The sequence below is a fragment of the Giardia intestinalis genome, chromosome 4 (assembly GCF_000002435.2).
Source record: "Giardia intestinalis strain WB C6 chromosome 4, whole genome shotgun sequence".
NCBI lineage: Eukaryota > Fornicata > Diplomonadida > Hexamitidae > Giardia > Giardia duodenalis.
In genome coordinates, this window is record NC_051859.1 from 1,034,188 (window position 1) to 1,058,046 (window position 23,859).

General features: G+C 48.7%; 9 protein-coding genes across 9 annotated transcripts; 7 read left to right on the forward strand and 2 right to left on the reverse strand.

Annotated features, from left to right (window-relative positions):
• On the reverse strand, positions 1-3,288 carry GL50803_00112846 (Kinesin-3; the record flags this gene model as incomplete). The annotated part of the gene is made up of 1 exon (XM_001709700.1): positions 1-3,288. One exon carries the CDS (start codon positions 3,286-3,288, stop codon positions 1-3), a length of 3,288 nt encoding a protein of 1,095 aa, XP_001709752.1.
• Positions 3,289-3,420: 132 nt separating this feature from the next.
• On the forward strand, positions 3,421-6,018 carry GL50803_0014963 (uncharacterized protein; the record flags this gene model as incomplete). Its single annotated transcript, XM_001709701.1, has 1 exon — positions 3,421-6,018. One exon carries the CDS (start codon positions 3,421-3,423, stop codon positions 6,016-6,018), a length of 2,598 nt encoding a protein of 865 aa, XP_001709753.1.
• An 84-nt stretch (positions 6,019-6,102) lies between these two features.
• GL50803_00102110 (Chromosome segregation protein SMC) lies at positions 6,103-8,535 on the forward strand (the record flags this gene model as incomplete). The annotated part of the gene is made up of 1 exon (XM_001709703.1): positions 6,103-8,535. The coding sequence occupies one exon, from the start codon at positions 6,103-6,105 to the stop codon at positions 8,533-8,535; it is 2,433 nt and encodes an 810-aa protein (XP_001709755.1).
• A 536-nt stretch (positions 8,536-9,071) lies between these two features.
• GL50803_009493 (Coiled-coil protein) lies at positions 9,072-12,179 on the forward strand (the record flags this gene model as incomplete). The annotated part of the gene is made up of 1 exon (XM_001709704.1): positions 9,072-12,179. The coding sequence occupies one exon, from the start codon at positions 9,072-9,074 to the stop codon at positions 12,177-12,179; it is 3,108 nt and encodes a 1,035-aa protein (XP_001709756.1).
• Positions 12,180-12,303: 124 nt separating this feature from the next.
• On the forward strand, positions 12,304-15,198 carry GL50803_009492 (uncharacterized protein; the record flags this gene model as incomplete). The annotated part of the gene is made up of 1 exon (XM_001709705.1): positions 12,304-15,198. One exon carries the CDS (start codon positions 12,304-12,306, stop codon positions 15,196-15,198), a length of 2,895 nt encoding a protein of 964 aa, XP_001709757.1.
• A 105-nt stretch (positions 15,199-15,303) lies between these two features.
• On the reverse strand, positions 15,304-17,613 carry GL50803_0091295 (Solute carrier family protein; the record flags this gene model as incomplete). Its single annotated transcript, XM_001709706.1, has 1 exon — positions 15,304-17,613. The coding sequence occupies one exon, from the start codon at positions 17,611-17,613 to the stop codon at positions 15,304-15,306; it is 2,310 nt and encodes a 769-aa protein (XP_001709758.1).
• Positions 17,614-17,703: 90 nt separating this feature from the next.
• On the forward strand, positions 17,704-18,336 carry GL50803_009489 (R-SNARE 1; the record flags this gene model as incomplete). Its single annotated transcript, XM_001709707.2, has 1 exon — positions 17,704-18,336. The coding sequence occupies one exon, from the start codon at positions 17,704-17,706 to the stop codon at positions 18,334-18,336; it is 633 nt and encodes a 210-aa protein (XP_001709759.2).
• Positions 18,337-18,473: 137 nt separating this feature from the next.
• Positions 18,474-21,251, forward strand: GL50803_009487 (Kinase, CAMK CAMKL; the record flags this gene model as incomplete). Its single annotated transcript, XM_001709709.1, has 1 exon — positions 18,474-21,251. One exon carries the CDS (start codon positions 18,474-18,476, stop codon positions 21,249-21,251), a length of 2,778 nt encoding a protein of 925 aa, XP_001709761.1.
• Positions 21,252-21,421: 170 nt separating this feature from the next.
• On the forward strand, positions 21,422-23,821 carry GL50803_0017073 (Kinase; the record flags this gene model as incomplete). Its single annotated transcript, XM_001709710.1, has 1 exon — positions 21,422-23,821. The coding sequence occupies one exon, from the start codon at positions 21,422-21,424 to the stop codon at positions 23,819-23,821; it is 2,400 nt and encodes a 799-aa protein (XP_001709762.1).
• Between the last annotated feature and the right edge of the window lie 38 nt (positions 23,822-23,859).

Genomic DNA, 23,859 nt, shown 5'->3' on the forward strand with positions numbered 1-23,859 from the left:
TTAGTGTCCAGTATCTGTTTTCGTCTGATCCACGAAAATAAACTTCTTTATAATAAGAACTTGCTCTCCGTTGATCTCCTTGAATCCATCCTCCTTGGTCTGGGTCCTGACGATGTTTGTGCTAACAATAGCGACCTTCTTCTTGGACGGATCGGGGAGCGCGCTGTCTTTGATCTCGGGCACAAGGGAGTCGGCATAGGCCGAGGTGTACCCATAAAGACTGACCTCTAAGCCGGTCCCACTAGTGCGCAGCCATTCCAAGACATCGTCCTGCTTAAAGTAGCTCGTCTTAAGATCCATGTAAATAGTTGAGTCGAGCGCAGGGTTTGGCGAGAGGTCTGAACTAGAGGCTGTCTGAAAGGTATAGCCCATGTCCAGTAACCTTCGGCGAAACTCATTTTCTTGATAAACGGAGAGGCGTTTTCCCTTCGGACGTCCAGCGTCCGGGTTGACAAACCATGGCATATGAATCACAGCGTGAACCTTCTTGCAGCACTGGGTGGGTACATTGTACGCCTTCTTGAAGTAAGCAGCAATGGTCGTTACAGGGCTTTCGTTCTGAACCAAATTTGCAACATCACATGCGAGGCACTCGGCTCCGTGGTGTGAATACCCCGAGCCCAGAAGTGAGAGCGATACATCAATGCTAGTGGCTGCCTTACCCGAGTAGTCATAAATCGGAACGGAAAAGACATCCGTCTCACACGTCTCGAGAAGACCCGACAGAGGGATACGCCCAACCCCGATAAGGTGAGTTAGGGTCTGGTTATAGATATCTGCCTCCAGATCGAAAGGAAACTCGTCATCATCCTCTAGATCCCTGTCTGCACTCTCATGTGCCCTGCGCACAGCCTCTTCCTTACCAAGAGTCATCGCAAGTCCGTACATGCGCCTCATGCCGGAGAGTCGCAGCCCAAATTTCTCTAGTGCCCAGACCTGTCTGATAAGCTTGCGATCCCTGGTTTTGCTGGGGGCAGCCGTGGCCGTCACCAAAATCTCTACGAGTATACCACTCAGATCGTCATCAATCTGATCCGCTCGTAAGTCCTTCGTCATTGGATGATTTTTGGACATATTGCGAATGGTCTGACATCGAGCAGCCTGGCGTAGAGACGTCGGACTGATAGATGTACGAGCTTGTGCAGCAAAGCGAATGTCATAACAAAAGTACTCTGCTATGGAATTCGCCTCGCAGATAAATGGATAGAGCTGACGCAGCACCTCGTGAACCTTCTTTTCATAGGTGGTCCGCTCATCATCGTTTCCAAAATCTGCATAAAAGCTTTCATTGATGTCTGTCTGCACGTTATCTAAGCCAGGCGTAATTCCAAATGCATCGTCCATGGTAACGGAAACATTCTCCTTAGACACAGGATCATCTCCTATAGGTCTCTGTGCAGTGTCCTTCCCAGAGCTCTGATAATACGTGTATTCACGTAGTGCAAGATCATACGTTATCTCTGGCTCTACGTAGTCGTAATCCTGTTCCAGAGACTGTTTGACTGCAGCCGCACGTGCAGGAGGATCGTAGTAACGATAGAAGGATGACTGGGCCGCAGACCCGCACTTGATACGGTCGCCGTGACGGAGCTGGTGAGTAGAACCAGCAGCTATCTGCCTTCCATTGATGTAGAGAGCCCCTTTCGCGCTGAGGGGCCTTATAGTGGCTTCAGTGACTTTGGGAAAGATAGGATTAGCGGTTGAGTCAACGACTTTGCCTGTCAAGGAAATAATAAAGTGCTCACCAAGCACACCGAGTTTGCTGACAAGGGCTATCCTGCACTGGCACTCTGTCGGCCCACTATCATCTGCACCAACGACAACAGTAACAGGACGAGCATCTTTAAGATCATTCTCAGAACATAACGTATAAATTAGCTGGCCATTATCAGAAGCATTTGAGCTCAAATTGGATATATACGGAGTGGTAATTTCTGACCCAAAAGCTGCCGCGAGGCCCATCTTTTTGAGCTTATCTTGTAGCTCTTGTCTGTTCTGCTCCGCTCTGGCTAGCTTCTCCTCTAGAGATTGATTCCCTTCCTTAAGAAGTCTGTCATACTCGGCTATCTTTGCTTCTAATTCTAAGCGCTCAGCATCAGACAGGCCTGGTTCTACAGCACCTGCGTCCCCGGCGGGGGCGCCCCCGGCGAGGAGGGCCTCGAGCTCCTTGACGCGGTCCTCGAGCTCGCGGATGTACTTCTCCTGGGCAGACTCGTTCTTCGTGACGGTGTTCTCGATCTGGTGGGCGCGGTCTGCGTAGCGGAGGGTCGAGAGGCTCTCGTCGTAGTTCGTCGACGCAGGCGAGATCGCGGCGATCATGCACGTCATCGAGTTGCCCCCGAGCGCGGGCTGGAGGAGGTACGTCAGCTGGGAGTCGCGGTACGGGACGTGCTGGGGCTTCCGGCGGCCCTCCGCGGTCGTGTTGTACGCGAGCGCCTCGATGACGCGCCCGAGGGTCGTCAGGGACTTGTTGATGCTGATGCCCTCCGTCAGGCGGTCGCCCGTCGCGCCCGTCTTGCCCTGGCGCTCGGACCCCGCGAGGTCGACGAGGCTCACCCGGGCGCGCTTGACGTGGCGCCCGACCTCCTCGCCCGCGTCGTTCCGGAGGACCGCCGTCTGGACGACCTCGATCGCGAAGACGGAGTGCGAGCGCGAGCTCGTCGCGTTCATGTTCGTCGCCGCGACCGTCCGGTTCCGGTCCCCGAGCTCGATCAGGCGCTGGATCGCGTCGTAGTCGGCGACCGCGTGGTGGCTGAGGTTCTGGACGAAGACGCCCGCCGCGGGGTCCTGGCGGATCCGGAGCTCCTGGGCGCCCGCGGCGGGGACGAGGAGGTCCCGGAGCCGCTCGTTGTAGATCTCGAGGAACGAGACGGAGACCTGCGTCTCGGCGGGCGAGGCGGCGGCGCGGCGGAAGAGCTCGCGCCCGACCCGCGGGATGATCCCTGCGTCGGCCTCGCTCGCGGGCGCGCCCATCATCGAGTACGACTTCCCGGAGCCCGTCTGGCCGTACGCGAAGAGCGTGTAGTTGTAGCCCTCGAACGCGTTGTCGAGGACGCTCGGCCCGATGTCTGCGTAGACCGTGTCCTGGGTCGCGCACGGGCGGCTCGCGTCGTGGGACCAGTACGCGTGGTCGTAGACGAACGCCGCGTCGGGCTTCTTCGCGTCTGCGTCCCGGAGGACGACCTTCCCCCCGCCCGGCATGTCGACGCAGAGCCGCGCCGCCTCCCTCTTCTCGCGCGCGTTGAACGGCCGGACGCGCACCGCGACCTTGACCCCTGTCACCGGCATTTCTTTTTTTACTGGTTCTAGTATAGGATGGTGTATAGGTCATGTAGGGTAGGGTAGGGTAAACACTTACCTCTAGACTACGATGCTCCATACTAGAGAGCTCGGATCCAAAAAATAGAATTCGAGCTCTTGATGACAAGCGCGCTTCCCCGAACACCAGACCTAGCGTATCTTTCTGCAGATGCTCCCCGATCTGTTGAACGATTTCCAACTACTCAGGAGCCTCCCGAAAATCAGGCTATGAGGCAGTCGTCCAGTACACTTGTTGGTGGTCTCAATGCCAACGACTCAATGGCACGCAGCTCGACGAACTACATGGGAGAGTCTCAGCTGAATACTATTGAAAGTCTTCAGATGGAGGCACAGCGAAAGGACAAGCTTCTAGAGAAGCTCAACATACAGCTCAGAGAACGCGAAGAGCAACATGACAGAGACATGGAGGCATTATCTGAAATGCAAGAGCTATTGGACAAGAAAGAAGAGCAAATAAGCGAGCTAGCTCTCGCTGTTAGCCAAAGAATGGAGGTACAGGCAGATAATGCATTGACAGAGAGTCTTACACTTAATGGCTGGGACATGCTTGATACAAATGATGGAGTGAAGGACCCCACCAATCAGGGCACACAGAATCTTGGTGATAGCCTGGATCTGACTGTCAGTACTCCGCACTCTGCCCGCTCGGCAGGGCCACTAGAGGCAGACGCATTAAGGCACTCTATACGCAAACTTCAGTTTCAGCTTACTCAACGCGATCGTCTGCACCTAGATACTGAGATTTCTAATCAAACTTATCGTGACGAGATCCAGCATTTAAAGGACGAAAATTCCCAATATCAAACGCTGATCACCTCACAGGCCGATGAAATACAGATGCTACGCGAACAGCAGATAGGCGAGACAGAAGAACTAGCAGCAATGGAAGAAGAAATCTCTGTTCTTCGTACCACTCTAGCAGAGAAGCTGCAGCTCATAGAGTCCTTGACCGCTGAGGCGCAAGTTTCTAAGACGCAGCTCCTAGAAATGAAGGATGCTACGCTTCTCGTTCAGCATTCCGCAGATGTTGCCACAGCAGAAATAGAGACCGCAACAGAAGAAATCACGACCCTCCGCGTGGAGCTAGAGGCTGAGCGGCAAAAGGTAATTGATTTACAAGCTGCGCTTGACCACGAAAAGTTTGCATCCAAGCAGAAAACGCATGAATACACTGAGGTACTTACCAATCTTTCCCACTCTCACGGTGTTGTTAACTCTCTGGAAACGCAAATACAAGACATGGAGACACACGCTAGAATAAAGGACGAAGAGATTGAAGCCCTGCAGCTTAAGTGTAGGTCGCTTCAGCTGGAATTGGACGATACTCGCGCTCAACTAGAGAAGGCCATGAACAACGTAACAACCTTGGTACCAAACCTGTCTCCAGATGAGCTTGCAACAATATTGTCTGACAACAATAGGATGCTCAATATGCTCACAGACAATGCATCAGAAACAGAGGCATTGCTGGCTGCCAATGAGAAGCTTCAGGCTTCAAATGGAGAGCTAAAGAAGATGAATGCAGAACTTGTCGCCAGAATGGAGCATCTTTCAATTATGGATTCTGCAGAAACTTCGGAAGCAGCATCGAATCAAGCCGCGCTTCTGGACGCAAAAAACAAAATGATCAATAAGTTAGAGGTAGAGCTGGACTCACTACGTCAGAAGTACCACTTGATGGAAAAATCCCTCAACGAACAGTTAGAGGCCGTCACTGTGGCCAAGGTGACACTGGATGCAGAGAATTCAAGGCTACGCACAGAGCTACAGAGCGTTGAGCCTCAGACCATGAGTAGTATGAACAGCGCCACAAGCATTAGCATTGCTGGGGGCCACTCCCCAGGCCGTGCTGGTAGCATATCATCACAGGTTATGGGATTGAACTCAGATATTACACGCCTGCAAAATGAACTACGCCGCAAGGATGCTGAGATGGACAATATGAGTACGCAAATAGCAACCATCATGGAGGAAATACTATCGGTCCGCCAGGCCAACATGTCTCTGGAACAGGACGTGCAAGCCTTATCGCAAGAAGCTGAGTATCACAAAGGTCAGGCGTCCATGTTAGAGAAGACGCTTGCTCAGACACGCGAGGAGCTCCGCATAACCTTGGACAAGACTCGCGTGGGAGAACTCATTGAGGCACTGAATGGGAAGACAGCAGAAGTCACTAAATTGATTCGCGTAATCGAAGAAAAGAACTCGCAGATAAAGGACATGCAAATAGAGCTTGATGGAAGGGTACTAAGTGGTACGACCGGTAAGGTTATGCAGGCAACAATCAAGAACCTTGAAGAAGAAATTCTGCGCCTCAACCAAGAATTGGAGCTTGTTGTTATCTCCAATGAAAGCCTGGAAAGCCGTCTACATAGCATGGGTGGGAGTATTGGACAGCCCCAGCCTCAGACACTGGCGGCCAAGATGCCTGTCAATTCAACTACAAATTTCCATGAGCGTGAAGACCATCTAGGCAGCGATGCATCCTCCGTCTCAGCAACCATAAGGATGCGTCAGCTCTCTGAAGAGGTGTTATCTCTCAAGGACACCATCGCTAATCTCACAACCACGCTGAAGCAGAAGGATGCACGCCTAGAAGAGGTATCGTCCGAGCTTTCAGTCAAGTATGTGGAGCTAGATAACATGAGGGGGCTTATTAAAAAGAAGAACGAACAACTTATGCAGCTGATGAAGTAAATGCATAGAGCTGAGAGCTGTGTCTGATGCTTTAAATACCATTTATTCAGTTCAAAAATCTATTTTGGGAGTTGGCTAGATACCATGAACGAGCCTCTCCGCGCGGCAGTTGATGCGGCCAATAAGTCAAGCATGACTCTTACCCTTAGCACAGACGATAATACTGAAGAGGCTACCTCAGAACACAGCTTCCCAGGATCAGTGCGCAGTGTAGAAAATCTCTTACTTAAGAGTCCAAAACATGGCAATCCAGATAGTGACGACCTCTCTCTTTCGCATCTTGAAGGCCACATTTTAAACTCCGAGCAGAAGGTTTCAGTCATACACTCTAGCTCTGGTGATAACAATAGTATCAATAATAGCGTAGGAGAGCGCTCAGAAGCTAACAGGGCCCCCGCAATTTTCAGCAATATTGAAGTAATTGAAGAAATTCATAGAAAAGCGCAGTCTACCCTTCTAAAATGTCTTCGAAGGGAAAATTCCTTTCTTAGAGTTGCCGCCTCACAACACCAAGAGTTTCATGGATGTAAGTCGCACTCTGAGCCTCAAGTATCAATGTCTAATGAGGCTGGACCTCTAGCTGATTGCTCAGAATCCAAGAGGTCCTTGCAGACCAGCATGACGAAGAGCGCCATGCTTGCAGCATTGCAGGAGGAGCTAGAGGCTCTCTCTGCTTCTGCAAATCTATACAGACAAAAAGCAGTGCGCGCAGAAGAGCAGAGACGCCTTGCAGTTGCCGATCTGAACAAAGAAACAGGGAAACTAAAGATGCTAGAACAGGTCGTATTAGATAAAGACGCGGAAATACACAGACTGCTGGCTGAAAACCTAGAGGCTTCGAGGTTTATATCTGCAACCTCCAAGGGCATCCAAAAGAGCCCTTCAGTGTCCATGTCGACTACTAGTGCTCTTTCGTTGAACTCCACATCTCTAGACAAGCAGCTAGAAGCAGTCACACGGTACTCCAGTAAGATAGAAGACCAGCTACGCAATGCAGAGACAGAGCTCAAACTATATCGAGACTCAATAGAAGAGAAGGACCAGAAGATACTCGAGCTTAGCACCCTTGTTCAGCAGAAAACCGCCGAGGCGGATGTGGTAAAAGAACAGCTTTTATCAGCTGAGGATCTCTTACGGGATCAGAAAGAAGCTGCAGCCAATTATAAAAATCTTTTCAGAGATAGATCTCGCGCTTTAGAGAAAACAACTTTTTTGTTGAATAGCAAGACTAATGAGCTTGATGTCGCAATGTCTCTGGCTTCAGAAATACAGAGAGATACAAATAACATAGCAGCCACCCTCACCTCCAAAGACCAACAGATTACAGAGCTGGAGGCACAGCTGTCCAAGGCATCCCGGGATTCCAAAGCACTTAAGGTGATGCAGCTCACATTAGCTAGCCAAGAGCGGCAGCTGAAGGCAAATGATGAGAGCATCAGCAATTTGGAGGCCCAAATCCTAGCCAAGAACAACCTTATCCGCACGCTGACGAGTACAGTTGATGCGCGAGACGCCTCCATAAAGGATCTTGAGCAGCGGCTATTAACTATGCACTCGTCCGCCACATCCTCTAGCCTTGCAATTGTTTCAGCAGAAAAGCAGTCCCTAGAGTATAAGCAACATGTAGACAAGCTCGTAGAAGAAATCAAGACATATAAGGAAGAGCTACGGAAGCAACAGGAGGAGAATACGCTCCTTAAGCGACAGCTTAGTGAAATCGACCAGCTAGAAGAGCAGCGCTTAAAGCAATCTTCACAATTAATTGTGGCATATAAAAGAAAAGAGGACGACTTGGCCACAGTGCTTCAAGCTCTAGCTGATTTTGAGAAGAAGTACGCTGATGTAGCACTGCTGGCAGCAGAGCGAGACGCGGAGGTGCAGCGTTTAAAGCAATTAGTTTTAGAGAAGGATAGTGAAATTGTAGAGTTAGTGGCCAACAATGGGCTGACCCAGCTCGAGGCTTCACGACTCCAGACCGAAATAGCTGCTTTAAGGGGAGCGGCAGAAGAAGTTCGACGGTGTAACACTATTTCTGAACTGTTTTGTGAGCGCATATCTCGTATTTCCAGGGTCCTTTCGGTCTCCCAGTCAGCTGAGGCATTTCTGACCTCGAAGCCCCTCCAGGATGAGACGGAAAACCCCAATTCAGGTGCTTCGTTGGCCCTAGCACCAATTAACGAACTGACTGCAGCCATAACAGCGTTCGTGCAGCGAATTCAGAAAGAGTTTTCTCAATCTTTGTCCACTATCGATGTTAAATCTGTTGCTCAGATTGATGCCTGCGTTAACACAATAACCGACACCCCTGTGCAACAGACCTGTCCCATACGCTGCTCCACAGAGGAGCGGGGCGTCCAAAGTATGGCTCCCAGTTCTCCTTGTATCCGAGACAATAGTGAGCTGGAACGCCTTTTGTGTGTCATTAGTGAGAAAGATAGAGAACTGGTATCTCTTAGAGACATAATAATATGCAAGAATGAACAGATTCGACGCCTTTTAGAGGATGCTGAGTATTAGACGCACTTAGAACTCTCGGATTCCGACCTCTCAAATTATTGTCGAAGCTATGTGCTTAACTTTTATGACGTAGATTGGCACATGGCTTCTCAACTTTATGGATAAAAATATACAATCCTTCTCTAAACTACTTGGACTATGTACTTTAGGCATCCAGCACACGATCAATCTAGGATCAGATGCAGGTAGGTGCATGGACTTCATCGCAGCGCTCACCAAGAAGGGCCAAGTTGAAGGCGGTGTGTAACCTCTAATTTTATTTTTCAAATCTCTTTTATGACTTTAGTTTTTTAAATCGACTAGTGTAAATTAGTATAGGAAATCAGAGTATTATCGACGCAAGGCACCTCCTCCGTATCTACGTTGTACTATGAAAGACAATGCACTCTGTACAGTTTGTCATAAAGCGAGCACCTCATCCGCAAGCAGTATCTCCTCACAGGTGTACCTTTCTATTACAATGGTGTTGTCACGAAAGACCTTCTCGATAACATATAATATTCGTTGACCGAGTTCTATAAAGATAAAAGAGTGTAATGCCTTTAGCAGACTCCTCTCCCGCGGCCCCCATGGCCACTGATATTAGCCGGAAGGACCGGGAGATCGCTCGTCTCTCACATGAGGTGACAACGCTAACGCTCACTGTCATGCATCTGCAGTCAGACATCGATGTCCGAGACGCCCAGATTAGAACTTTGAAGAGCTCGTCCGGGGGCTCCTCCACTGACGATGAGGTCAAGGAGCTTATGGAGCTCCTTGGTGGGCTTCAGCAAGAGACCCAGCTTCTGAGACAGCAACTGGCTCAAAAGGATGCATTGGTAGATGCTCTCAGTGCAAAGGTGGAGGGCCGGGTGATAGACTTCGTAGCCGTTGTGAAAGAGAAAGACCTAGAGATTGCAGAGCTGCATGCAGATCTCTCAAGACTTCGGGCAGACCACATACGGACTAAGCGGACACAAGACGGGACAGGCTCCGGGGCCAAAACCCCAACTACACCTGTTTCTATTAAGCGGTCCTCACTTAGAGAGTCCTTTGGCAATACGCTTGAGTTCAATAAGCTGAACGATGATCTCGCTAGCCGAGACGAGGAAATAGCGCAGTTGACAACCAGTGTTGCTCGATACCGACGTGAGCTAGAGGAGATTCAGGCAGCAGACGATAGCAAAGCCAGAGAGCTCCTGGAAAAAGATCGCGAAATTGAGGCCTTCAAGCAATCGATAGAGATCATGGCCAATGATTTGGATCGTAAATCTACCGAGATTGCAAAGCTTACAGAGCAGTGCAAGACTTTAGAGGCTGAATTGGTGAAGCTCTCGGAGGCGACGCAGAATAATTTGCGATCGTCCAGAACCCTCGAGGGTAAGGTTGAGGAGTTAGAAGAGCTGAACATGAACCTAGATTTACAACTCTCGCAGGCCAAAGATGATTATGCATCCATGAATTCTTCGATTACTGCAGAGCTCACACAGAGGTGTAGCGAGCTAGAGCTTCTCAGAAAAGAGGTAGACTCTCTTAAGGAGATTAACAAAACACAGGCTAGTGAAGTCGACACTCTTCTAAGTGACACTAGCGTCTTGCGGAAGAACAACGAGCAGCTGCAATTGAAGTTGAGAGATTCACTCACAAGACTTGATTCTCAACAGGATCATATTGCAGCGATTAGCGCAGAAAAGCAAGCAAGTGATGAAGAAATGGCCCTAGTAAAAGCCCAGCTGAACAGTCTTCAAGCCCAAGAAATAGACAATAGAAACGAAATTACCAGTCTTTCCTCTTCGTTAAACAAAAAAGACGAGCAAATAGCGGTACTTCAAAAACAGGTCGAGGTAATACCAAGCCTTCTAGCAGAGAAGGAAGGCCTGGCCCTTGACCTACGAAAATCCACAGATTCACTAAAGGCGGCCACTGACACTATTGATCGTCTCACAGAGGAACTTGTTGACAAAAAGAATAAGATTTGTGCATACAAACATGATAATGAATCAATGTTTGAGGATCTTAGAATGCGCAATAACTCTATGGCCCAACTCCAAAATGACCTCAAGAGGCTCAGCGAGAGCGCGTCCCAGCGCGAGGCAGACCTGGCCGAACAAGCTCAGAAGCTTAAGGCCGCACTGTCTGATGGAGAGCATCTGACTTGCATCAACATAGGACTCACAGAGGACCTCCAAGCCAAAACAGAACAGGTGGAAAAACTAGAAAATAATCTGACTGCTGAGAAAGCTATAACATTAGAAAAGAGTCAAGAGTTGGAAAGGGTCTCTGCGCTGCTTGATCAACGAGAGCATGATCTGGAGGTTGCAGCAGAAACGATTTCCACCATGAAGAGTACCACTGATTCACTAGAAAAGAAGGCTAATGGCCACGAGACCAGAGTTCTTGAGCTTACTGTCGAAAATGACAGGCTAATGCGGGAACTGACGGAGTGTAGAGGAACATTAGAACAAGCAGAGCAACAGATTCGTGAATTGGAGATTGCACAAGCGGCTAAGCATGAAAAGATAGACACACTTGAGAAGGAGTTGCAGCGCTCTACGGAGCTATATTCAAGCAAGGATGCTGAGCTTTTGCACGCTAGCCAGCGCCTTTCTTCACTCGAGGAAGAAAACAAGGCACTGGAAGCTACAGCCAAGGACTCGTTAAATCAGGTGGCAGCAAAAACCGAGCAGCTCGACGCCTTACAACGTAGTGTGGCCGAGTATGATCGGAGCGCACGCGAAAGGGACTTAGAACTAGAAGCTTTAAAGAATGAAGCAGAGGTGTCCAGCACCAGGCTGGCGAGCTTATTGGCTCAAGAGAACAGCAACAATGACCTTATCGAGGGGCTCAAAAGGCAGGTCAATGAGTTCAGCAACAAGCTTCTGGAAGCCAAGCAGGCACAACAGGAGTCCTCTCGACGCTGTGCTGAGCTAGAGACAGACTACTATACCCTACAATGTTCACTAGAGGAAAAGCAGGCCAGCCTCCAATTAGAGACAGAAAAGTGTACGAACATGGCCCACAAACTCTCGGAGGCCACTTACTTAGCAGAAAAGTACGAGGGGGAGAAGGCCCAGCTTATCTCCCAATTGCAGCAGACCCGAGAAGACCTTAAGGAGGCCGAGAAGGAAGCTGAATTGGTGAGAACCAACCTTAAAGAGAAAATAACAGAGTGTGATGGCCTTGCAGTCAAACTGTCACTTCTAGAAGACGAGCACGAGGTTCTCAAGGTCAACTATGCCCGTGATAAGGGTGAGCTTAAGGAAAAGGAAAGGCAAATGGAGGACCTTGAGAATGAGCTACTGGTCGCTGAGGACAATGTTCGAGAGCTCACAAACGAAATGGATGAGATGCGGCGCCAGCTTGAAAGTGTCCTCCATGAAAAGCAGCTACAGGAGGTCGAAGTTAATAGAGTCACTAATACCCTCAACGTGACAACTGATACGATGAAAAAGCAATCTGCGGAACGAACCTTGCTTATGGAGAAACTCCGATTGAAAGAGGAGGAATACCGTATACCACAAGAATCGCTGATCAAGATGGCGTTCTATCTCCGTGAAAAAGGCGATGAAGTAACCAAGTTAAACGAATTGTTAGCCGAAAAACAGAAAACTATAGATGACCTTTTGTTACGAATAGAAACGACAAACGATCCTGCAATTGCTTAATCTTAGATCTTAGTAGTGAATAGTGCCAGTTTCTCTTGAACATCTCTTGAACACGGTTTGTGAGCATTTGTCAGATTTTCGGCAAAAAACGTTGTAGTAGAAACTATCCTGAGACTCTCGCCACATGGAGGCCTCGGGGACAGCTTGTGAGCATCTCGACTGCCGGGTGGAGACGCTAAACTTCATCAGTGACCTTGTTGAGCTGGTGGGACACTATGAAGAGGTGGTTGTTACTAATCTGCAAAGTAGGAACGATGCTATGGAAGTAGAGGTTCAGGACTTACGCTTAAGGCTTGAAGAAGCAATATCAACTGGCCAAGCCGTGGAAGCCCGGACGGCTGAGGCCATCTTTTTAGCCATGACGTCGATGATCAAAGAATTGTCACTTCAGGAAGAGAAGAACATTGAATTGGATGTACCCAATCAGGACCTATCCTCCTCGCTGCATGCAATGATTGCAGATAAAGTTAGCGCCTACAAACTCCAGCTTGCAGAGGACGCCAAGGCTATGAGGGAGAAGTTTGAATCGGTGTCATCGAAGAATCGAGCTCTAGAGCAACGCATAGCTGAAGTCACTGCCACTTTACGCGCAATCGGAGAGGAGCTAGTGTCTTCTGTGACCCATAGTTCTTCACAGGCCTCTGAACTTAGTTCTTCCACGGCCAATCTCACCTTCTTCATGGATGACGGTGCAGCGCTCTCGACAGTGCTTGCAGACCTTGCTGGTGCAGTGAAGGTGGTCTCAGAACACAATGCACAGACGTGTGCCAAGCTCTTGCAGGCAGAGAGCGAGTTGTTGTTTTACAAGACACAGGCACAAACGCGAGCAGATAGTGAGCAGAAGGCACTGGAAAGTTTGTCCAACCAAGTAGCCGAAGGCGAAAAACTCAAGAGGGAGACTAGTGATGCTCTCAACTTGATCTCAGACTTGCAGATGGGGCTATATGCGAAGAACTCCGAAATATCTGAGCTTCAGAAGGAGCTCAAAAGCCTGTCAGACATGCTCAAAGTGGAGGAGGTGAAAACTGCCGATCTTAATAGAGAGCTCCTCTCCACGCAGAAGGTCTTGGCAGAGACGCGGTCCAACCTTCTTACAGAACAAGCACGAGTCTCAGCCATGAGTGGTGCTTCACTGCAACTTGAACAAGCACAGAAAGATTTGCGTACTGCCGAGCTGACCATTGCAAAGCTCAAGACCGAGCACCAAGACATGGAGCAGGCAATGGTTCTACAAACAGATACCATTAAACAGCTGAATGCGACATTACATGACACTCTTGAAGACAAATCCAGACTCGATGCAAAATTATGTGAGGATGCCACCACAAGACAAAACGCTACACAGGAGCTTTATCGGAGGCTCGACGAGTTGTCTTTGCAAAATGCAGAGCTACATGCTCGTGTTGTTTCCCTTGAGCAGGAATTAGGAGAGACCACAGAGCGGTTATCAAAGGCCCTGAAGGCTGCAGAAGCTCAAGCAGAAAAAGCGATCTCAGAAAATAAGGCAGCAAGCAGTCGGATTTTGAAGTTAGAGGAGACGGAGCAAATTTTGACAGAAAATCTAAAGGATTGTGAATTAGAGTTGGCGCGTGTGCACGAGGCTAACATTGCGTTACAAACAGACATCGTAGAGATATCTCAAGAAAAGGAACAAGTCAAGGAGCAATCCTCCGCTAATGAAAGACTGGTGCACGAGCGCCTTGAACGGACTGAGCAGATCATGTCAGAAATGGCTGCCGAAATGGACTCTCTTAAGCAACAAATAGAGAATCTGACAACAGATATTCACATCAGAGAGGAAATGATAGCGAACTGTGAAGAGGAGATTGGCAGATTAGACGCCTTGCATGCAGCAACGACAGAGGAGCTCCAAAGGATAAACCATCAAAAAGAGAGCCTAGAAGACGAACTGGCGCAGAAAGATTTGCAGCTGGAAAAGGCAAACTTTAGCTTAGTCAGTGCTACCAGTGATATGCAGACTGCTTTAAAGTCTGCAGAGGATGCTTTCACAGATAGATACCTGAAAGCACTTGAAGATCTTAAGGTCGCAAGGGCGGGCTCTGTGGAGCTAGAGGAGAGACTAGCCAATCTCCGATCAGAATTACAATCAGCACATCTTCGTCTTGATGAAAAGAATGCTGAACTAGAAGTCTTGCTGTTACAAAATGATGCCACGTTCAAGGACAAACTGGCCATCATTGAGGAACTCCAGGCCAACTTGGCACAGCGAGATGGCTCTATCGAGGCCTTATCGTCACAAAATGATTGCCTACTGGGTACTGTGCAGGAACTCAACACACGAGTTCGTGAGCTAGAAGACGAGCTTGAAGTTACAACAAGAATAACTGCAGAGCAGGAGGATCAGCTGCAGCGTCTGCTGATTAATGGTTCCGATTTGCAGAAGGATCAACTAGCAGAGCAAACGACTTTGCTATCACAGCAAGATGCAAGGATCAGTACCCTCAGGAACGATCTGTCTAACATAGAGCAACGTCTTTTTGAACTGGTCGATGCCGCTAATAGGATATTCGAGCTCCTGACAGAGTTAGCAGAAAATAGTAACCAAAGTATGGTAGAGCTTTCTAAGGTAGGCTCGAGGAGCGTGTCGCGGGCCGCATCTGTCGCAGAGTCGCTTGCTCTATCCACTCTTTCTACCGCAAAATCTATTGGACCTGCTCGTTTGTTAGTTGAGACCACCATGCAGCAAAAGGATTCAGAGGCTGCACTAGCTATTGAACGCATGACACGGCTGGAAGCAACCATGACGTCTATTCGTGAAAGTGTTGTCGGCATCATCACGCTTACAAAGCAGCGTCTTGAGGAAGTTGTAGCGCTTCAAGAGCGCATCAGTGTGAAGGAGAAGGAGGTGAATTTGCTCCTCGATCTAACAAAATCTCGTGAGGATCGAATTAACGTCTTGCTTGAAGAGATAAGCAACAAAGGTGTAACGATTTCCGAGCAGGCAGAAGTCATTGACAAAATGGTGAAGGATTTAGAAGCACTTCGCGGAGCCTTATAGGTTTCTGTCGGTAATGTGCAAACGGCACTAAGTCGCATAAGTACACTGTTCACTAGTGAGGCTGAGTCCCTGGCGTGCATTAGGAGACGGGCTAGTGAAGATAATTTAGAAGATCCATTTAAATGTATCCGTGTTGACAAATGTGGAGAGGAAAAAGGCAGTCAAGTTCATGACAACAATCACGCATGCACTGCAGATAATGGTAACTTTTCTGCACTTGGTCATCTTCTTCAGCAACGCGACACGCCACGGATCCGTCATGTCAGGCTCGGGATACTCTTCACTGGGAGCCTCCAATGTGCCTCCATTCTGCTCTAGCTCAGCAGCCACTTCCAAAGCAATACGCATGTCCTCCGGCAAATTAGGATCTGCAAGTAAAGAAGCGTTGTGTATATTGGTCTGTTCAGTTAAGAGATCGAACGTATGTGTTGGCTTAGAGTCTGCAATGGACATTGCCCTGTAGCGATTTGCAGTGGCTACTGCCAGTGCGCTTTCTGAGGTAGGCGCAGGTGCTGGGAAAGCACGTTGGCTCAGCCGTCTAGGAACAGGAAGGCTAGGCTTTTCTTCTGGCTTGGGGGGCCCTGTGCAAGCTGTGTGAGCAAGTGTAGGCGCAGGTGCAGATGTAGAAGGCATACTGGGATCTACAGACTGACCAGACGTCTGCCAAATGTTATGAGACGATCCGCCCACTTCTTCTATCCCAGATCTCACGACGCAGGGAGCCAACTCATTTGCTGATGACTCCTGTGTCCTTGTTTGCGAACTGTACCCTTTAATGGACAAAATGGATGCCACCTCGGCCTTTTGGGGAGCTGCCAGTGTTGCCGCACGGTTGCGCGTCTCATTAGCCCGTTGCTCCGTTCTAATTTGAGATCGTGACCTTTCTCTGTTGTTTATGGAGCGTTCTCGAACGAAAACCTTGCTCATCGTACGCGCCTGGCCCATGGTCATCCCCAAAAATGCAAAGGCGCCAACGGCAACAGAGTCGGTCCTACCTCTCTTCAGGACAGTGTCCCTTCTGTGAGGCTCTGGGAGAGCCTCAGGGTTTACGTACCCTACTTCATCATCGTCGTCTGTGTGAGGTATGCGTGAGTGAGCTGCAATTTCAGGAACCTTCCACCGGATGAACAATGGGACAAGCCAGTATACTGCTATACCAAATAGCGCAGCTATTGCATTAAAGACTGTGTCTATTGAAGGAATGAATGTTGACATTAGTACGGCCACAACGGTAAGGGACACTCCGATTGTAATAAAGATAATGTGACCTTTCCGCGTCTGTTTATCTATGTTCCACCACGACATGATGATTACTCGAATTGGAAACATGATAATTGCAAACGATAAAGCAACCACGAAAGCGTAAAGAAGGCGAATAACAGTCATGTAGATATTGGACGGGGGGAAGGAGATGAGTACGTTTGCTTGTATGACTTGACTAAACATAAGTGCAGACCCAATCCCATTGAGGAGATATAGGATCAAGCTGACTGTGATAGCGATAGTAATTGCCTTCTTCAAGAGAAGACGACGTTTGTTTGGGGTACCCTGAAGCTCAGAGAGGAGCGGGGCAATACTCGCATGGCACCCAAACAGTGGCATGAAGACAGAAACACGTCTGACAATTTCGAGAAACGCCATCCACGGGACAGTGTGTGCAGGGGCGTAGATGAACATAGGATTGGGAAAGGGTTTCCATGATCCGATGGTGGAGTCCTGCGACGGCCCAGCAAACCCATTGCTCAGAGCTTTCTTGTAGAGAGAGCTTTCGGTGATTCCTGCAACGTTGCATGCCACCTCCTTTTTAACTAATCCAGCGATGAAGTAGCCAAAGACAGAGAGAACAGTGATCAGTATAAAGAGGATACAGAAGCCAGAGATGTTGCTGAGAGCGGCGGGAGACTTCAATATTGTTGTAGGGATCAACAGAACTCCGATGATTACCTTGATATACTCCAATCTAAAAGAGGCTTTTCCGTGTGAGAATCCCGTGATACACGCGCTGATGTATTCTCCGCAAATAGAGATGTAGACGACTAAGAGCCCGGTGTACATTAGGACAATGCAGACGTCCATCGCCATTGCTATCTTGTTCCCAAACATGGCAACTACACAACCCCGCAGCGTCCGAGATTGTGTGAAATGGGCTGTGTCAATGATTGCATAAAATCCAAAAAGACTGTAGGTAAATGCAAATGCCATGATGAATAGCGCCACGACCCACCCGAGGCGCACAATGGTAAATGGAAGAGAAAGGAGAGCAGCCCCGACCATCGTATTGGAGAGGGTTAGGGCTGTGCCATATGTGGCCAAAAAGTCACTCTGCTCCTTTTTGACCTTTGCCGAGCCAGCAGAGACCTTTACAGCATCCCCAGAAAGTGACTCGAGTGCTTTCCTGTCGCTCCTACGCACCATGGGGAAATGCTTCCTGTCGATACCAAAACCTTCAAAAAAAATCTGCGTTTCAAAAAAATACTGATAACCCCTTGCTCATCAACTGTCAGAATGAATGCCATCCTGATCGGTCGCCTGAACGGGGCAGTAGTCCTCTGCTACAAGGAGCTGAAGCCTGCTGCGGCTGCGAATCTCGGTGCTCATATGCGGGGTGTTCTGGAGCAGCTCACTCCCGGTTCTCCGCCGCGGCAGTCATACTCGGACGAGGGCATAAACATCCACTACTCCATATTATCTGGCGTCGTTTATATGGCTGCTGCAGGAAAGGGCGTCTCTGTCACGGCGGCCATGAGCTTCTTGCAGAGCATGGCCGGGCTTTTCTCGGTGAAGTTCTCGCCCAACACCATCTCCGTGGCTACAAGCGAAGCCCCCTTCTCCTCCTTCATCCCGGAGATCGAGAAGCTTGCCCGTGATGCAGACACGCGGTCTGCTATGCTTCAGCTTCAAACAGAGACGCAAGAGATCAAATCACAGGTCATGCAGTCAGTGGAGAGCATACTGAACAGGGGGAACAAGCTCAGTGACATAGAGACACAGGCCGCAGATCTGCTGACTCGCGCAAAGGACATAATGGGAGATGCCCAGCAGATGAATCGCGAAGCCTTTTGGCGTCAGTACAGCGTTTTCATCGTCATAGGGGCGATTGTCGTACTCTTCATTCTCCTAAAGATTTTCTTCAGGTAAATGGACTCGATGCTCTTGTTCCCAAATGCGAATTTGCAGCACGGAAGTCCGTATGGAGGCCGATTGCGGGAGACCGACCGATTCCAGCTGTCTACTAATTATTTAGCCATAGTCGTTAAAATTAAAATTAGTTTTCAATGGGACATGTCTCTTCGAAAATCATCTTATCCGAGGCAGAGCGGGTGTATAACAGCCTCGATGTGAAGAATCGCGGTTACATTACGGTCATGGACCTGATGCTGTATCACCACGGGGCTAACAAGCGCAAGGCCAAATTTCTGCAAAAGGTCTTGCAGCACATATACTCAGAGTCCATGACAAAGGAGTATAAGCTTCCGAAACAAGACTTTCTGAAGCTATTTGTAGCAAAAGCTACTAGTGAGAAAAAGCTGTCTAATAGAGCCATCCTCTGCGATCGATTTACTGAAAACTTTAATCGCAGCGTTAAGAAATCCAGGCCCACAGCACATGCTGATACCGACCTCAGCTCTTTGTGGTCTTACTACACAGATAATGGAAGCGTCTCAGCTAATATTGTCCACCGCATTAGGAGCGTTGCTTCAGATACAACTAATAAAGAAGCAGGGATGCTTTCGCAATTTGGGCTAAACTCTCGGTCTTCTCTCCATGTCATTTATAGACCTGAATTCTTTACTGAAACAGTCACAAAGCAATTTGCCACCGGAGACGATCTCTCCCGGATCATTGATTACCTCTCTGCGGCAGGCATTGACGTGGGGCTCACACTGGGCTCTTCGTTCAGAGACATGATCCATCCCCCTGAGCTCGACTGTGGGCAAACCCCCAAGGAAGCAGACACCAAAGATAAAGAGGAGGACAAAGAGCACCATGTAGCCTCGTTGGTCATGCGCGAATATGATTACACCAATACAGGATACTTGAATGAGCACGAATTCAGCCATTTCATCCAGGAAATTCGTCGAGAGGTCGAGGCCCATCAGGTCTTTCTGGGTACAAACATACGTTATGTAGGTCAATACATTACAGGGAAGACATTGGGATTTGGAAGAGGAGGGATTGTTAAGATAGCCATTCACAGAAGCTTCTTGACCGCAGATAAGGCCGGACGTTTTCCATCTACAAGAAAGGGGGCACTAGGTCCAGAGGCAGGGATGACAATTAGCAAAAACTATGCATCAGCAAAGAGCTTGAGTGCATACATCCCTACTAGGAGTGCAGGGATGGTAGAGGCGGAGCTGCGACCTCGGAGTAGAGCAAAGCCTGGCCGCAAGCAAAGCAACAGAAAATCGGACGTGTCTACACACTCATATGCTAAGTCATCTGCCGAAAATGTATTTGATGTGCCTTCTGTGACACTAGATGTCGAAAAGACGCAGTCAGAGGCTATGTCTACCAATCTCCAGATGCCAACTGTGTCCACTAGCGAGTTTGTCACTACTCAGCCCCCTCAGCCAATCAATCAGGATGACGTGCCAGCCTCAGTGCAGGTTGCATTAAAGCTCATTCCTAGCAAACCAGTGTCTAGCTTGCTTTCCACTCTAGCCCCAACTGTGATGCGGAAGAAGACGGCAACTAGGAAAAATAGAGTCGTGTCCTCGGATACGAAGACAGAAACTGATGGAAGTTCTACCGAGTGTAAAGATTCCTCTACTAACTTCGACACCTCTCGTGAGGCAGTTCCTTGTCCGGAACCAGTTGCACTGGAGCGCCTCACAGGGCATCAGAACATCGTCGAGCTGATGGACAAGTTCGTGTACGTTGATATGAAGGGTAACGAGTGGGAGGCTATGGCACTGACGCTTTGCGGCGGCGGGTCGCTCAAAGAATATCGAGCGAACACAGTGGTGACAGAGCCAATGGCACGGTACTTCTTTTCGCAAATAATGTCTGCCGTTCTTTATATGCACCTGCACGGGGTGGCACACATGGATCTCCGACTGGAGAACTGTCTACTCGATAATAATGGATGTGTGCGGCTTTGTGACTTCGGCAATGCAATGTCCTTTAGTATGGACGAGGAATCGAAGCAGGCTATAGACACTGTTCGCAGGGGTATGGTGGCCGGTACCCTCGCCCACATGCCGCCCGAAATGCTGCTCCTGCAATCTGACTACTCGGCAAGGAAGGTGGACATCTGGTGCTGTGGGCTGATACTCTATGAGCTCCTCACTGCAAAGCCTGCGTTTACTGTCGCCAAGTCTATGGATGGGTGTCACTCAGACACCGAACTTAGCAAGAAGCTCTGCTCCAATATTTGTAGCATGAACTACGAGGCTTTGGGGTTCAATTATAGCGCAGAAGCCCGGGATCTCTGCTCCAGAATGATGTCTTATGACGCTTTGGAGAGACCAGACGCCTACGAGATACTGCTACACCCATGGCTTCAACAGGAGATGATCAAACCAGCCCTTGCAAAGGGAATATTGATCCTTGATCCTGCACCTCCAGTTGTAAAAGTGCAGCAACATCTAGAACAGCTTTTGTCCCTTGAGAATATTGAAGCGAAGAAACCCAAGGATAAGAAGCAAAATCAACAACCTATACGACTTATATGTTCTCACAAAGCAACGTCTGTCGTCTTCCTCATCTCGGGGGAGACGATACACTCATCCGACAAGCTTAACAATGATGACATTGAACTGGGGTATTTGTATGATATAATGCAGTCTGCCTCCGGAGGAACGGTAGCAGAGAATGAGTACATACGCCGCATTCAGACTCACGAGACTGTCTTCAAACTCACTTTCTATTTGAAGGCAGGACTCATATGGGAGTTTCAGCGCCTTTTTCGACGAATAAGATACTGCATGCTGAACGCCTTTGCCAGCACGGCTACAGACGATAAAGCCAATACCAACTCCGTGACATCGTCTGCAGTCGACGATACTCCTGTCTGTGTGCGGATAGATGGGCGAGGAGGATTCGTCTCCTGACCGAGGATGTACTTTACCCTCTTTTATACCCTCTATTTATATAAACTTGTAGCTTTGTATCTAATGCCTAAATTCATAATTCTATAATTCTGTTCTCTTTAATGTTTAAAATCATTCACGCGTAATTGTTGAGCCTATCCAACTTAATTTCTAAAAAACAAATCTCCAAAATGTGCCCCCCTAGCCCAGAGCCTTATCAGCAGGGCTGTGAGCTGGGCGTGGGGAGCGTGGTTAGAAATCCGCATGGCAAGGAGCACTATACTCTCTTGCATTGCATTGGGTCTGGATGCTACGGAGCAGTTTTTGTAGCCATCGATAACACACGAAGCTGTTTCTATGCTTTGAAGCAGATACGTTTTCAGAGGTTTACCAATCCACTGTCAGAATTGTCTGGAGGCAAGGAAGCTGCTCCCTGCCAAAGAGAGATGCATGCAAGTACCAACACAGAGGTCTGCGCTCTGCGACACCTCAATACAAGACCTCACTCCAGCATACCAATGTTCCATCACGCATTTAATGTTGATGAAAGCCTCTACATCGTCATGGAATTTAGCTCTGGATCGCCGCTAACAGATGTCCTTACGCGGTATCGCTCTCTCAATAGCGGCGCATTCCCGGCTATACCATACTACTATTTGAAACTTCTTGTGAGGAGATTGCTACGGGCTATCCATCATTGCCATCAAAGCGGAGTCGCTCATCTGGATATAAAACCGGACAATATCCACATAGAGAGCCCCACGCGTTTGACACTGGTAGATTACGGGCAGTCATATACTATCCACGAGGGCGTATCAGACGACCCTTGGCTGGATTCACGCATTGGAGCCATGGCGTTCCTTCCCCCAGAAGTCCTAACATCGTCTACACTTTACACAACTAGTTATTTGAACCTAAAGAATCTAGTATCATCGTTTTCCTTAGACCCATCTCTTACTCCCAATTGTCAATCTGCTCAATCACAGCAAGCCTTGAGAACTCCCCGCAGAACGCCAACACTAACCGATGTAAAAGAGCAAAATCTGCCACAGCACAAGTCACCCCACGTTAAGAGCAAAGGCAGTAAACAAGTAAGCCAGTCAAGGGACTCATCGTCATCAGACAGCAAGAAATCTACGTCTGCACCTACCAGATCTGCGTCAGTATCGGTTTCATATACCCCAATGCATCACATCAGTACTCTATTTCTGAAGGACTGCACCCTTTATCATGACAAAGGCCGCGTTCAAGCTACGGGAGCTCGCTTTCGCCTGTGGATGGATGCGATTCTTAGAATGCGGATGTTCACAAAGTTTGACCGGCCACAAACGCCGCCTTTTTGTGTTTCCTTTGAAAATGGATCTGTGAAGCTCAACGCAATTGATATCCGAGACATCATTGAGATATCTGAAGCGTTGAATGACAGCGTAGCTAAGTACAACATTGTTGATCCGAAGGCTGCCGTCACAGACTCTTCGGCTAACACTTTTCCGTTGGCGAGTGACTTACTGGAGATAGGAATAAAGTTAGGCATTCCAGATCTTAAAGGAACGACATTGCATGTTTTCAATTCAAAATTAGCCATTGATAGTTGGGCCGCCGGCCTAGTTCTTCTTATCTGTATAATTGGTGATTATCCTTTTCGAGATGTGAGCACCTTTGAGATTGTCCCATCTGTGCAACTAATGGCAGAGGCTATCAGACAACAGCTGGACAGTACACTAGAGGTGATCTCGCAGGGGAACTTTGAGAAGTACAGGCTATACTTGAGGACCTTAAACGATAAGGCTAGCTGTGATCTGTGCGGAAAGTGTGCATTGTGCCTCATGGAGAAGAGCTTCTGCAATCAGCAGCTGCGAAGGAACATAACTAAATTTTGCCGTAAGCCAGTACCGCTGCCAGACTCCTTCACTGTATCCCCTAATGGACCCCTCTCATCAGACCTTCACCTGGATCTCTTCCTGCTTATCGCTGGACTTCTGCACCCAAATCCGAAGGCACGAATGTCTATTTCCGAGGCTATGGAGTGCCCGTGGCTGGCAAACATTAATGAGTTCACCCTACAGCAACATGAGTACTATAGTAATGCAACCAATACAGCAATCTTCTCTTCTAATATCCGTTTCCAGGAACTAGCAATCAAGAGTAACAACCAGATGGACCAACTCGGCTCTATGGTGGACAAATTTGTCAAGAGTGTCAAGGAATTCCATAAAAGCAGTACCTCTGCCACAGACCCAGAGTATTCGAGGCCCCCGGCTGTGCTCTGCACAAACTCTCTTAGTAGCAGCTCCCGGCGGGACAGTCTGAGCAAGGCTAAAAACGTTCGTGACGGTCTTCGTTCTGGGGCAATTTCTAGGAAGCACAGCGTAGCTTCTGGGATACCAGAGGTCAATATCAGGACGGCTGGGGCAAGCATCTCTGCAGGTTCTGTCATGTCTTCCATAGTTATAGATGACGCTGATGCGACAGAGAAGCCTTTCGACTTCGAAGCCTATCAGCAAGGACGGTTAAACTTTGATGTTGATGCTCACAAAATGATATTTGATGAGCCGTGTGGGACAAGTAGCACCGATAGTAGCTCACTTTGAAGTCTAGCCAGGGTTGCGTAAGTTGTTATCTGGTTAGC